This window comes from Hippopotamus amphibius, chromosome 3 (assembly GCF_030028045.1).
Source record: "Hippopotamus amphibius kiboko isolate mHipAmp2 chromosome 3, mHipAmp2.hap2, whole genome shotgun sequence".
NCBI classification, from domain to species: Eukaryota; Metazoa; Chordata; class Mammalia; order Artiodactyla; family Hippopotamidae; genus Hippopotamus; species Hippopotamus amphibius.
In genome coordinates, this window is record NC_080188.1 from 30,419,853 (window position 1) to 30,435,281 (window position 15,429).

The 15,429-nt window shown below is 33.6% G+C and overlaps 1 protein-coding gene across 3 annotated transcripts in view; it reads left to right on the forward strand.

The window, feature by feature from the left end:
• Window positions 1-15,429, forward strand: part of EXOC1 (exocyst complex component 1) — a 55,786-nt gene that overhangs the window by 31,796 nt on the left and 8,561 nt on the right. For 2 of the 3 annotated variants that reach the window (XM_057726553.1, XM_057726554.1), the window contains exons 10-16: window positions 933-1,038; window positions 5,302-5,346; window positions 6,649-6,812; window positions 7,395-7,502; window positions 8,820-8,896; window positions 9,429-9,657; window positions 13,177-13,360. In XM_057726553.1, coding sequence (XP_057582536.1) covers window positions 933-1,038; window positions 5,302-5,346; window positions 6,649-6,812; window positions 7,395-7,502; window positions 8,820-8,896; window positions 9,429-9,657; window positions 13,177-13,360 — 913 coding nt within the window. The remainder of the gene's footprint in view (window positions 1-932; window positions 1,039-5,301; window positions 5,347-6,648; window positions 6,813-7,394; window positions 7,503-8,819; window positions 8,897-9,428; window positions 9,658-13,176; window positions 13,361-15,429) is intronic. The other variant, XM_057726555.1, reaches the window with a different exon arrangement.

The window sequence follows — 15,429 nt, forward strand, 5'->3', positions numbered from 1 at the left end:
TGGGTTTATTTAAATTTAGTGAAACTCTACATATGGCATTAACTTAGGACTTGGAAAAATACATTGTCTCCACTGTTGAAGAACCTTTTGCAAGGTTATAAAATATTTTTATGTGATGATAAACAAATATGATGAAGAAATGAGTTTGCATGTTAAATAATAGATGTTTTCATTTGAACTAGAATAAATTAAATTTGCTTTTTTAAAAATAAATTAATTATGAAAACTACAAGATATACTAATTAAATTCTTATTGAAAGTAACCTGTTTTGGGGTAATGTAACACCCCACGCTGGCAAGTATGGTAAAACTCAGTGTCCTCCTTTATTGACATTGACACTGTGTATTGATACAATCATTTTTGAAGTAGTATGGCAGGAAGAGGAAGAGTTATAAAGATTCCCTTGCTCTTTGGCACTGTAATTCCACCCTTAGGAATTATTCCAAGGAAACAATTCATTAGAGATGAAAAGCTCATTGTAACATTGTCTATCATAACAAAACATTGAAACCACTTACGTGGCCTGTGTTAGGAGATTGGTTTACTAAATCATGGCACATCAACAAAGCACAATACTGTGCAGTTATTAGCGTGTGAAACTGGAGGAACGTGATTGCTGTGACCCAAGTACCCTATACAGTATGATTGCAACTATATTTAAAATATGTGAGAGATAATACGTAAAAATGAAAATGTGTGATTATGTTCAACTTCATGTTTTTGTAAATTGTTAATGTTATGATGCCAGCTCAGTTTTTTCTAAAGACAGAAAATAGCTTTCTTTTTATATCCTGTGAAATGCATCCAAATTTTAAGACCACAACATTCAGAATATGCACTAAGGACTTGGGGGGGGGTGGGCAGTGTTGAACAATAGAAATTGCTATATTTGTTTTATTAATAAGAAGTACGTGTTACCTTTATTTTTAAGAATTACATGGATTATTTATCACGACTCTATGAGAGAGAAATTAAAGATTTCTTTGAAGTTGCAAAGATCAAGATGACTGGCACAACTAAAGAAAGCAAGAAGTTTGGTAAGCTTAGGCACCTCAGCCCCTTGTTTTCTATTCTATTCAAAATGGTTTTATTTTTATTAATGACAAACAATTCTAAGACTTTTTAGGCAAGGTGGAAGGAGATACAGTAGAATTAATGAAAGAATAAGTCTAATGCATTGGTTTGATTTATAGCTATTTCATAGAACAAATATTGAATATTTATGTCTGTAAATATGTTTTTTTCTAATTAAAATTCTGCAGTACGTGAATGACAGCAATTGTATATTCATGCTATGTTTAAAAGTACAGTCAGCCTCATATCCGCAGATGTGCAACCTGTAAATATGGAGGACCAACTGTGGGACTTGAGCATCCGTGGATTTTGATATCCGCAGTGGGTGCTGGAACCAACCCTGCACAGATACCGAGGGACAACTGAATATATACTCATAGGAGAAGCAGTTGGCCAGAAAACGAAGTGCAGTCTGGTAGAGAAAGAACTAGACTGAGACACATGTTTGAGAGTTCAGTTTCTGATTTCCTAAAAGACCTTTCATAACAGTTGGAGGCAAGTCTGTGATCTCTTAAGTCATTGCTCTCCACAGGGAAGTGAACGTGATTCCTGGCTTCTTACTTCTCACTGGCTATTTTGAATCAAAAAGAAAGTTTTAAGTGTTTTCTCCCCTGTCCAGGGACTATAAAAGTGGCACGAAAATTTCTCCTGTAATTATACCTCATTTTTCCGAAGAGACATTTTTGAAACAAGTGATTTTTTGTTGCTTCTAAATATGGTAGACACAAAAACATGATTTAAAAGGATAACCAGTGAAAGTATCAAGTTGCAAGGAAGTGATTTGCCGAGGCCACATTCTGCTCTTGCATGTACCCATCTCCGGACTTCCTTTTGGATGGAGTTCTGTGCCTATTCAATTCAAAACCTGGCCTTAAATGGCTGTAGTGTGTATTCAGTGTGTCTGCATAGCTCCCCTTTAGAACCATGAGTTTAGCATTTGCTTGTTGAAAGGAGCCTATGCCCTAAGCAACTTCTGTAATCAGGAGATAGGATTGAAATTGAGAGCTCATCTTTCCATTCTTTTCTTTAGGACAAAGAAGACTATCTTTAGTAGGTAATTATTTTGTGATTCACTGGTTTGTGATTTTTTTTTAATATAACACTAATATATTGATGATACGAGTCCAGATTTTTGAAATGGTTTGAATCTGTGTACAAATGGATTACACTTTGATAAAGACACTGATAAGAATCTTAGGACAATAGGCTTTTGGAAACAGAAATGCTAACTCATCCTAAAGGTTAATTGTTCTTAAACAGCAGTGTGTTTATATCCTTGTTAATGTTTCACCATGGATATGTTATACTTTTTTTTTTTAGTAAACGACATATTAATACAGTTACATGTTTAATGTTTTCATTAAGTATATTTGTCACCACTTGTTAGTGAACCATTTTATTTTGAGAGAACTCGTCTGCAGTGAAAACTGAGTTATAAAAGGGAAATCTTTCTAAAATTATCTCCTCAGGAGGTTATTAATACCAGTATCATAATAGTTCATTAAGCCTAAGATTCTCATTGAGATAAATGACATAATATAAATCTAATTTAAATCAAGTACAATAATATCTTAATGGTATCATTACATTAACCTGAAATGTTGATTTTTTTTCGTTTCTTACCCCTTGAGAAGTTCTTAAATTATCTTGTTAAAAAAAATTTGTTAATTAACCTAATACAAGATACAGAATATACTTTTATAGTTTTAAAACACTGTTAAAATTACATCTCTTCTATATATCTATTAAATAATAAGGAATAGGAGGGTAATTTGTAACAGTTGATGTAATCAAAAAGTTCATTTCTGTTGCTTTGATATTATCAGTTACAAGAGAAGAAAAACTAAATAATAAACAGAATTCAGAAGATAAAATCGGTTTTGTTCATCTTTGAAGATTTAACTTGTTAGTCAACATTTTAAAATAAATTTCAAGTTAAATACAAATGGCCTAGTAAGTTCTGAATAGGTAGAATGTAAACTTTTTAAAGATGTCTTTTCAGTGATTGGAATTATGTTTAAATCAGTTTTTAATAGTAATTATAATTAAAAGAGAAACCTAAAATTTTGGGAAGATAACTTTTCAGTGAATTAAAATTAAGTAATTATGAATAAAATTTAATTTGTTTTTTACTTGCTCTGAAAATGCTGGGTCATAGATACTAATAAGAATAGAAAGTCAGATTGAATGTATTTTACAAAAGGAAATTGTGTAGTCAATATATAGTCATAGAGATTCAGGGGAATTCTCTCTTTTTCAACCACTCTTGACTCAAGTCTTTAGCATCGACTTAAAAATAATGTTAAAATGCCAGTAAAGTACTTTTTATTTGTGATAAGGTCTTTTTGTAGGTCTTTGCCCTTTTTGATCAGTAGGTTTACTTTGATATCCTCAAAGGTTTGGAATTTTCCCTCCAAGATTGATACTTTGGTGTTTTGTTTTCCCTTTGTATTCTATAGATGTACTCACTGAAAAGGCAAGCAAAGGAAATTTAGTAATTATTTTTAAAAATTGCTTGGTTTTTCTTTTTGCAGCTGAGATAGACACACACATATTATATAAGCCCATTAACACATATATTTACATAATTACTTCCTCATATTTAGTAATCCAAAACTTAAAAATGATATGCCAAATCATTCCACTAAATTCAGAAATCTTGTTCATTCCAAAGGGAGTCTTGAACACAAGACTAAATTCAGCCCTGACTGGAAGATTCATTCAATAAATGTTTATTAATTACCTGTTATATAATAAGCATTGCTAGGTACTAAGATTGCAGCAATGAGCAAAGACCTTACCCTCTTGAAGATTATAGTTGAGCAGGAATTATTTAAAGATATTTAAAAGTTTACCAGAATATTGTTGCTTGTTGTTGATAAATAATAAAAACTTTTTATGAGCCCCAAATGGGGCACTGCTAGTAACTCTGTATTCTGACTACTAAACACACACACACACACACACACACACACACACACACACACACACACACACACACACACACACACACACACACACACACACACACACACACACACACACACACACACACACACACACACACACACACACACACACACACAGCATTAGGCTTTGCTCTGGAACTGGTGAATTTAGTAGAGTGACACCTTAAGGCCACCAGAAGGTACTGTTCAGGTTGGCTAGCTAGTAGCTCCAGCACATCCCTCCCTGCTGTCCAGACTTGTAGTTTCATATTCCCTTGAGTTTCAGGTAGCCAAGGCTGGGAAGATTTACATGTCTCTGGTGTGGCAAGTTAGTAGTTTATACTTCGGCTTTTGCCTTGAAGTTTGGCAGAGATAGTGACAGTGGACACTTTGTTTTCTGTTTTTTTAATATTTCTAGATTAGAGTTATATTCTCTAATTTTCTGTTTCATTCTATAATTTCTTTCTTTCCTTTCAAATTAACTTCTAATTTGGGTTTAGAATGTTTCACAAGATGATCTCTACAGTTGATCTAGTAAATATTAGATAGAGAGATTTTAGATAAAAGAAATACCAGATGACCCTAAAAGAGCTCCAATTCCTGCATTAAACCTGTTCCCTCAGCTTTACCCTTCTATCTACCCATCTCCTAATAATTAGTATTTTGATACATATCTTTCATCTAGGTGTTCACAAAGCCATCTAAGTTACTAAGTAGTTCAGCTTGTAATTCTAAAATGGTTTTAAAGCCCCATTCATATAATTTTTTATCAGATGGAGTATAAGATTATTTAGTACAGTGGAGATTCCTTTCAGGAGCTCGCAGTGAATACAAGATTGTTAATGCATTTAATGCCTAAATCTACAACTTCATTCTATAAATTTTCACTGTATTAAATTATTTACTTGAACTCTGTTTTCTTCAGAAACCAAAACTTGCAAATATAATCTTTAAATTTAAGTACGTCAGCTTAATAAACTTAAAAAAAAAAAAAAACATTTAAAAGTGTGGGGGAGGTTTACAAATGTAGATATTTTTATTCCTGAATATTTATGTAAAACAGTACATTAAAAAACTAGTAAAGTTTTTTCTCTCATAATTTTTCAAACAGTAGCTGACCAACTAAACATACGTTGCATCTCTCGTTACTTGATGCTCATGGTTCTTTGCATGTGTCTTTTAAACTAGAGCTTTAACTTCCTCTTGTGCATGGTTTGTGCAAATTGCAGTTTATTAACTTGTCTTTGTCTTTGATGCTTGCAACCTAATCCATCACAGCTACACTGCCTCGAAAAGAAAGTGCTGTCAAACAGGAAACAGAGAGTGAGTATGCTTAGTGTATTAGTAGGTATTCTCAATGCATGTTTGTTTAATGTCTAGAAATCAGTTATTTGTCTTGAAAAAAGTTACACCAAAAATATTGATTGCTCTGAGTTGCTAGGTATTGGTGAAAGAAAACCAACATGAGGATAGTGGTATGACTACGTCCAAGAAGTACGTAATATAGTTATATATGGTGGGTAGTCAGAAATTTATGAAAAGTCTTAACCATTATACTTTTGTTTTCAGGCTGTGTTTAGAAACTATAAAAATTCTCGTAGATGTGGTCAGATTTTGCATAATGAAACCAAAGTTTGTCTCTGTCCTTATATCTTCTTATCACTTATTATGTCATTTGTCCCTTCTGACCATCAGCAAATAACACAGGTTAGCTGAGAAATACTCAAGAAGAATAAAAAGGTTTTATGGTTTAAATTCAATTCTGAATAAAAATATCACATTTTTTTGTAAGAAGGGAATCCTTTAAGTCTTTGATGTATGTAGGATATTGTCCAGACGTATTATTCTCATTTTTCCTCATGGCTATGATATACCTATGTTTATACGTAAATGCAGATGTCCCATATTAAGATAGGTAATAATGTATGTATTATATTTTAGTTGTATTTTAAATATAAGAAATTTTCATTTTGGGGTTTTTTTTTTTTTCATTTTGTTTATTTTTTAAAGAATTTTACTTAATCAGTTCACTTACTGTAAAAGCAGAGTTTCTGGGTTCAAGAATGTATTAAGTTGAATCAGTCGTGTGTAATTGACTTTTTTGGTAGGGCAAGAATAATTGAGTATTGGCAGTTTCATATAGTTCAGCCTAATATGTTGATTTAATGTGGAGGTGAGTAATACTGGGATATGACAGTTTTGGGTTTTGCTTTTTGGTTCTTTTTTTTTTTTTTTTCCCAGAAATATAACCATCATGTTAGCTAGTACACTAAGGTGTCAGTGACTTTCATCCATAGTCATGTCTTTTGAGTGGGAAAGAAATCCTCATCTACGTTAGTCTAGAGAAATCATCAGGCAACTTAATCTTTATGGTGAGACTGGGCAGGATGTAATGTGAACTTGAACATCTCATTCAGTCCTCTTCTATGATTCTATATGGTTTCACTACAGTATGCTCAGGAATAGGGCACAAATGTTAATGTCCCATATGGTAGACTTGTGCGCTTGTGCCCTGTTGTTTGGTATGAGCCCCAGAAGACCAAGACAGTAGGAGATAGCCCTGATTTATACTGTGAATCTTTTACTCATGAAGGTCACAACTTTTAAAGTTTTATTATTTCTTAGGTCTTCATGGAAGTTCTGGGAAATTAACTGGATCTACTTCTAGTCTAAATAAACTCAGTGTTCAGAGCTCAGGGAATCGCAGATCTCAGTCATCCTCCTTGTTGGATATGGGAAACATGTCAGCCTCTGATCTGGATGTTGCCGACAGAACCAAATTTGATAAGGTAAAATAAAATAACAAGTACTTCTTAAACATCACTGTTAGTTTTCTAGCATCAGTCTGTTATTGCTTTAATTGTGTTCAAAGATTTGGACTTTGTGGCTCTTTTAATTAACCGCGTCTTACTTTCCAGTTCTGAATCTGAAAAAAATATTGGTTAAATGTCAACTGAAATGTGATTTATCAATTAAATGACATAACTTTATTAAAGTTTTTTGTAAATCATAAAGTGCTTGCATCGTAAATCTGGTTATTTGAGCAACTACAAAGTAAAGAGGAAATAGCTTTTATGAAGCTATACTGTTCTGTGCAATGCATTATAAATAAGTTTAAAAAGTTTATCTCTGTGTTCCTCTTTCCAGATTTTGAATAAATAATTGTTGTGAGTTTTATTTTAGGTATGTTCTGACCCTGTTATGCCTTGATAACAGTGCATCATCCTTTTAGTCTTGGAAGTGTTTGTTTGGGGAGTCTATTGAGATTATAGGTGAAGCATCCCTGGTCCCTGCAGAAAAGTGATTAAACGTGGAATGTTATTTTAAGCATTTGCTTCAGTTCTTTGTAGGATCATTTTGGTTTTCTTCAGATCTTTGAACAGGTGCTAAGTGAACTGGAGCCCCTGTGTCTGGCAGAACAGGACTTCATAAGTAAATTTTTCAAACTACAGCAACATCAAAGTATGCCCGGAACTATGGTATGGCTCACATTTATTTATTGGCTAGTATTTATGATGTGTAGCATAATTAGCCTAATTTATATGTTGTCACGATTTCAATATCATAACAGAAAAGGGCAGAATTTATAATTAAGGGTTTTTTAAATAATTTTTGTCATACAGGATGATAAAAACAGTGATAGAGTTTGGGCATCTAATCTAATATTCCAGACTATTTTAGGCCTAAACATTCTCTAAATTAGTAAGTGGGGGAAATGTCTGAATTTACGTTGCAAGAAAGCGTGTTTTTTTTTTCTTTTTTTCTTTTTTTCTTTTTTGGCTGCACCACATGACTTGTGGGATCTTCCCCAACCAGGAATTGAGCCCAGGCCCCCTGCAGTGGAAGCTCAGAGTCCTATCCACTGGACCACTAGGGAATTCCCACAAAAAACATTATTTAAAAAAAATTTTAGTAATCATTAAGAAAAAATAGAATTAAAAAAGTAAAAAAGATGTTTGAATATATATACCATGATCTTTAAAAAAAAAGAAAGTAAGAAATAAAAAAAATGGGGAGGCCTCAGATCTGATTCTTTCTTATGGCTTTGTTACTAACTAGCTATGGGTCCTTCAATCAATTATTTAATCCCTGCTTTTCCTCATCTGTGCAATAGGTATAATAATGCCTTTTTATCATGCCTCTCTTGTGGCATAAATATAGGAAAGCAAAGTAAGAGATTTGGAAGAATATTTTGAATAACTTAAAAGCACAATGCAAATTGAGTGATTTTTTTTTTTTTAATGAAGATCATCTTAAGAAAGAGAACCAACATATAAAAAGCAGTCCTAAAATAAATGAGAAATTAATTATTTCAAATGGTTGGGGACTTACTGTTGTAAATGGTCCTTGTTAGCTTCTGTAAGAACTTTTGATAGCATTTTTTGATACCAGAATTTTATTAAAATGATGCATGAGATTTCTTTAATTTTTGAAATTCTCTCTTGAAAGTTGTTTCTGGGTGTTTTTAGCTTTTTGTTGAGCTGCCTTTCCATTCCCACACCCCCTCTGAGCCTCCTCAACCTTCTGTCTCCCACTTTCCCCTCATGTGCACATGCACAAACACAACTTGTCATGCCACAGTAATTCTCGGATAAAATCTAAGAACAAAGCATTTCCTGAACATTCTTAAATAGCATACTAAATTATATAGTTCCATCGGTAATACTACCTTTAAACATCATTATTTCTCATAATATATTCTCTCCTAGGAATTTTAAGACTGAAAGGCTATTGCTATATAGACTAGTCAAATTGTTGGTCTTTTATTATGTAAAGTACCTGAATAATTCTTGCAGACTGAAGCAGAGGACCTAGATGGAGGAACATTGTCACGGCAACATCATGCTGGCACACCACTGCCTGTTTCATCTGAGTATGTGTTTGTTACTATCTGTTGTTTATTTGGGGGGGAGAAAATGAACTCTAAATTGAGCAGAAAGGAGTGCTGCTCAGTGGGGAGTCCAGGTGACTCTCCATAACTGACAACATTCACAGCACCGACCTGTGTACCCAGTGTCTTGTCGAACATCTTAGTGAAGTAAAATTGGTCCTGTTTATGGCTCTTCAGCTTTTCTTAGCTCTAGTAGTCACAAAAATGCAGTCAACTTTGATGTTGCTGGTAAGAAGTAACGTTTGAATTGGTAGTGTATTTCTCAGAAATCACAAAGCACATTTCAGGAGCCAGTATTACAAATGACCAAGTTATTTTGAGTGATAAAACTTAACTTCAAAAAACTATATTTCTGTTGGAAACCACTATAGAATAATTAGTTCATCATATTTGAACAGTATTAGTTGAAATATCAAATTTTAGTCAATTTGTGTGTACCCGGGGATTTAAGTTAAAGATGAATACACTGGAAGCTTGTAATAACATTTCCATATTTTGTATGTTTTCTGAACAGGAAAGATATGATCCGCCAAATGATGATTAAAATATTTCGCTGCATTGAGCCAGAACTGAACAACCTGATTGCATTAGGAGACAAAATCGATAGCTTTAACTCCCTTTACATGCTAGTCAAAATGAGTCATCATGTGTGGACTGCACAAAATGTGGACCCTGCTTCTTTTCTAAGTACTACATTGGGAAATGTCTTGGTGACTGTCAAAAGGAACTTTGACAAGTGTATTGTAAGTTTGGTTTTTGGTTTTTTGTTTTTTTTGGATAACTTAGAATGCTAACCATCACAAAAAAAATGTGTTTAAACCAAGAGATTTCCAGCTCTTCACTGCGGGATCTACTGCTCACATCCCTCAAAGCCTTGAAGCAGGTTGTTGGCTGCAGTATACATGAACAGAGTTAGTTTGATGGTGCTGTGCCAGCTAGTTTCCCATCTACACTGTAAATCTTGGCATGTTCTTGGCAAGGTGGCATAGAGGCAGCAGCTGCATAAGAGATCCACCAAGTAACTGAAATCTCAGTTGACTGTTAGTGACCATAGATTTAATGAAACAATTAAAACTGTCACTTGAATTTATTGTTTTTCTTCTTTTAATGTACTCCAATAAGATAATTAATAATTGGATTATTTAATTGCTTATTTAAATTTATTTTTAGTTTAATAGCTTTAATTAATCATCATATTGCTTTATTTTAAGAATAAATTGTTCTTTTGATAACTTTTGGCAATCATTATTTTCCTCCTAATAGGAAAAAAAATCATTAACAATTTTTTTTTTTCTGTTAGGTTTTGGTAAGCTTGTAGGTATGAATTGGACTGGGCCAGGTTCTAAACAAAAGTCTCATTTTATTAATATAATTAGTATGTAAAAGTGGATATTTATCATCAGAAGTTTTCTACTATGTAACCTCTAAGCTAAATCCAGCTTTTGAATAGCCATAGAATAATGGGAGAATAATAAAAATATTAAGGGCAATTAAAGTCCATATCATTTTTTATACTTTTTAAAAATATTTATTGAGTTTCTGAAAGTTTAAAAGCAGCCTGTGTCCACTGTAGAAACTTAAATGTCACCTCAGCAGTCTTGTTAATCCTCCTTCCCTACCAGATGATTCACTTGGCACTTGAAATATTATGAAATTTAATCATTTAAGGCTTATCCTCTTCCCTACCCTGCCTTCCCCAGAAGTGATGATAAACCTGGAAGGTCTGATTGCAAGCCGATAGCCAAAAGGAAAAGGAAGAACTACCAAAGGCGAAGATAATGAGTCCCATTTAACATAACTGGAACACTAAATCATGAGGACAGTATACATTTACAGAATATGAAGGTTCTGTTGCTTTTGTCAGGAAAATGTAACTTTATATAATACCTCTTAACCCAATAGAACGTAGTTGTTAAAAGCATAAGGTGTAGTATCATGTAGATGTAGACGTGGGTTCAAGTGAAGTGCTTAGCACATCACCTGGCACAGAATAGGAGCTTGCTAATGGATCGCTTGTAGTGGTGGTGGTGGTGATAATAGTAATAGTAATTAATAATAGTTTGTTAAAGAAAGTTCATGTTATTCTCAAGACTGAGAAGTGAAGAAATTAAGTTAAATGAACCTAAACAAAGGTATAATCACAAAAGGAGGGAAGGTGATTCCTTCTGCTGGCTGTCATCACTTTCTGTTTCTTATTTTAACTCATGACTTCTCACAGTGTCTGGTTGATTGTGTGTGCTCAGTCAGTGTTATATGTTTTGGTACTTGGGACAAGATCAGGACCTAGGGCATAATGAATGGATAATGAAAGGGTCTGTGTGTACTGAGACAGAAACATGAATGTCAGATGACTGCAGAAAGTGGAATAGATAGTACCTGAGTTTGGCACTTTGATCTGGTGGCTAAGCCCAAAGTGTTCTTCCAGGAGCAGAGCCAAGAAAGTTAGCCTAGCAAGAACCAGAGATAAAATTAGAAAGTAACTGACACATCAAGTACTACCAAGCTGGACTCTGCAGTCCAGTACATTTCTTAGCAACATTTAGTTTGCTTTTCAGAATTCTTCACATTATAGTGACATGGATTTGCACTCTTAAACCTTTGAAAATAAGATTTAGCTGTCTCATCATCACTGTATATTCTTGCCTTCTTTGTCATAGATTAATTAATCATATAAGCACAGGTTTATTTCTGGGCTCTCTGTTCTGTTCCATTAATCTATGTGTCTCTTTTTGTGCTGGTACCATACTGTTTTGTTAACTGTAGCTTTGTAGTGTAGTTTGAAATCAGGGAGCATAATACCTCTGACTTTGTTCTTCTTTCTCCAGATTGCTTTGGCTATTTTGGTCTTTTGTGTTTCCATACAAATTTTAGAATTATTTGTTCTAGTTCTGTGAAAAATGCCATTGGTATTTTGATAGGGATTGCATTGACTCTCCTGATTGCCTTGGGAAGTATGGTCACTTTAACAATATTAATTCTTCCAGTCGTTGAGCACAGTTTGTCTTTCCATTTTCGTGTTGTCTTCAGTTTTTTTCACTAATGTGTTATACTTTTCAGAGTACAAGTCTTTTACCTCCATGGTTAGATTTATTCCTAGATATTTTATTCTTTTTGTTACGATTGTAAATGGGATTGTTTTCTTAATTTCTCTTTCTGATGGTTCCTTATTAGTATACAGAAGTGCAACAGATTCCTGTATATTAACTTAGTTATCTGCAGTCTTGCTGAATTCATTTATTAGTTCTAATAGTTTTTTGGTGGCATCTTTAGGATTTTCTGTGTATATGGTATCATGTCATCTGCAAACAGTGAGAGTTTTACTTCTTTTTCAATTTAGATTCCTTTTATTTTTTTTCTTACCTGATTGCTGACTAGGATTTCCAATACCATGTTGAATAAAAGAACAATTACTTTTCTAATCCGCATGTCATATGGTTTTCAGGTTATACCCCCAAAATCTCAACACAATGAAACTTTAGGTAGGAGCTGAAAATGATCCAACACTATTTGGCAGTGTAATTCTTACTCTGAGTAGATCTAGATACCCTGAGACGTACACAGAACCATAATGGGACCCAGGGATCATTTTGAACCTGTGTCTAGATTCTGTTTACATGAAACATTCCATTTGCACTTTGTCACCATCATACACAAGCACTTTGCTTAACAAATTTAGAATAAGTAACTAATAGATAACATGGGGAATTATATAATGTAAATCCAAAGTAGAAATTCCTGTTCTCCTTCTCTGTTCTCATACCCCAAAAATACAGAACTTCTCTATCCAAACAAATTTTAGGCTGGTGAGATTTGGAAATGAACTATGGTTCTCAAACTTGACCACATAGCCACCAACCAAAAATAATCTGGAGAGATGCTGTGTGCTCTGATATCTGCTCTGCCCCAGAATGGGCAATCACTGTATACTTATTTTTCATAAATGATAGAAATGTTTATTGGTTGTTTTTACTTTAAACAAAGACTTGAGGTTCACAAGCTTTGATTGCATCTCGTTTTAAATAATTTGAATTTTTTTCCCTTGACATTATTTCTTATATAAAAGATGTGTACTTTTTAATATGTAGAAATAGTTTTTCTTAGTTATCCCTATTGTGTTAATCTTTATTTAGTAAACATCCAAAATGTTCTAGGTATTAAATTGTGTCCCACCTCTATGATGTATACATTTGCTTTTAATTATATGTTGTTTCAACTTTAAGTTGCTTGGTTATTTTTCTCCCTTGCTTTCTGCCAAACTTTAGAGCAACCAGATAAGGCAAATGGAGGAAGTAAAGATCTCAAAGAAGAGTAAAGTAGGAATTCTTCCATTTGTTGCTGAATTTGAAGAATTTGCTGGCCTTGCAGAATCAATCTTTAAAAATGCTGAGCGTCGTGGAGACCTAGATAAAGCGTATACTAAACTTATCAGAGGAGTGTTTCTTAATGGTAAGCTTTTGTTACATTCTAAAGAATTTTTCAGTTAGTTGTTTTCATTATTTCTGGTAAGTCAGAAGCTGGGGGGCAGAATTGTTCACTATTTTCCATATTCTATAGTCTTTTTTAAGTTTTCTGAAATTAAAAACTTCTTAAATTTGAAAAACAAGCAGTACATAAAACCCATTCATATTCACCAGGAACCACTTATATTTTAGGGTTCATATGTGCTTATCACTATGCAGAATTGAAATTCATTTTTTAAACACAAAAAATAACTTCCCGGATTACATTTGCTTTTTAGCAGGAGTCTTCCAGAGATGATTGGCAGTGATGTCTGTGTAACCTTAAGCAAACCAATTCACTTATTTAGGCCTATTTTCATATGTGTCATATGAGGTAGGTTAATGCTAAAATACTAGTAATTCACCATCTCTCTGTGTCAGATCACACAGTTAAGTTACAGAAACAGTGTGGATGTGTTTAATTTGAAATAAATGATCTGATTTCGTCTATTCAGGAATTTTTAAAGCTAGAAGAATTGACAGGAAGTGGAATTATGTCACCAGTTATAGATAACATGTTTTTAGTGGAAACAGGTTTAGGGGAAAGATAGATAAATTCTACGATTGAATGTTTGTATGGTTGATAGACCTTTTAAATGTAAAGTAGCTTTGCTTTGGTTGGTTGTAAAGTAATACGTGCTCATTACATATCCCCCAAAATCACCAAACTGATTTTAAAAATCAAAAAGAAAATAAAGATAATTTGTAATCTCATCATGCAAAAATAACATTTAATTTTTACCCTTCTAAACTTTTCACTATATCTCTCTTGCTGGTGTGTATGTGCATGGGGTGGGTGGGTGTGTGTGTGTGTGTGTGTGTGTGTTCTCTAATTTTAAAAGTTTTATCATACCTTACACACTGTTTTGGAACCTGCTAGACTCTATAACTCTAGTGTCTTTCCTTGTCTGTTAATATAGATAACCATAATCATTTTTAATGATTGCATAATATACCACTTATCATTTTTTATTTACCAGATCTTTTGTCAATAGGCATTTAGTTTGTTTCCAGTTTCCTCCATATATTTCAGTATACTTATCCAATAATTTCCTTAGGATCAGTTATTAGAAATGGAATTACTGGGTCAAAAGTTTTCTGTCTATGTCAAGGCTTTTGCCAGATAACCACACAGAAAGATTATACCAGTTTAATGCTTTGAGCATTTGGTGAAAGTTTCTATCACACCTGCATCAATGCCCAATATTACTAGGTATTATCAATCTTTTTATTCTTTGTTAATCTAAAAGACTGTAAATCAGTTTTGTTTATGGTATGCTTTGCTGTGCAAGAGCTTTCAAATTTTATGTCAAATTTATTCATCTTTCTCTTTATGACATAAGTTTTGGGCCATTCTTAGAAACTTCATACTGTCACAAAGTTATTTCTTTTTTTTCATGGTTTTTTTTTTTTAAGCTCTTTACTGGAATATAATCGCTTTACACTCTTGTACCAGCTTTTGAGGTACACCAAAGTGAATCAGCTGTATTTATACATATATCCGCATATCCCCTCCCTCCCGTGACTCCCTGCCTCTCTCCCTGTCTTGGCCCTCTAAGTCATCACCCATCATCGAGTTGATCTCCCTTTGTTATACAGCAACTTCCCACTAGCTATCTATTTTACAAGTTCTTAGTGTATATAAGTCTATGCTGCTCTCTCACTTCGTCCCAGCTTCCCCTTCGCCCCCCACCCCCCCAACCCCGTGTCCTCCAGTCCATTCTCTGCATCTGCATCCTTATTCTTGTCCTGTCACTGGGTTCATCAGTACCATTTTTTTTTAGAATCCGTATATATGAGTTAGCATACAATATTTGTTTTTCTCTTTCTGGCTTTCTTCACTCTGTATGACAGTCTGTAGGTCTATCCACTTCATCACATGTAGCTCAGTTTCATTCCTTCTTATGGCTGAGTAATATTCCATTGTATATATGTGTCACATCTTCTTTATCCATTCATGTGTTGATGGGCATTTAGGTTGCTTCCAAATCCTGGCTATTGTAAATAGTGCTGCAG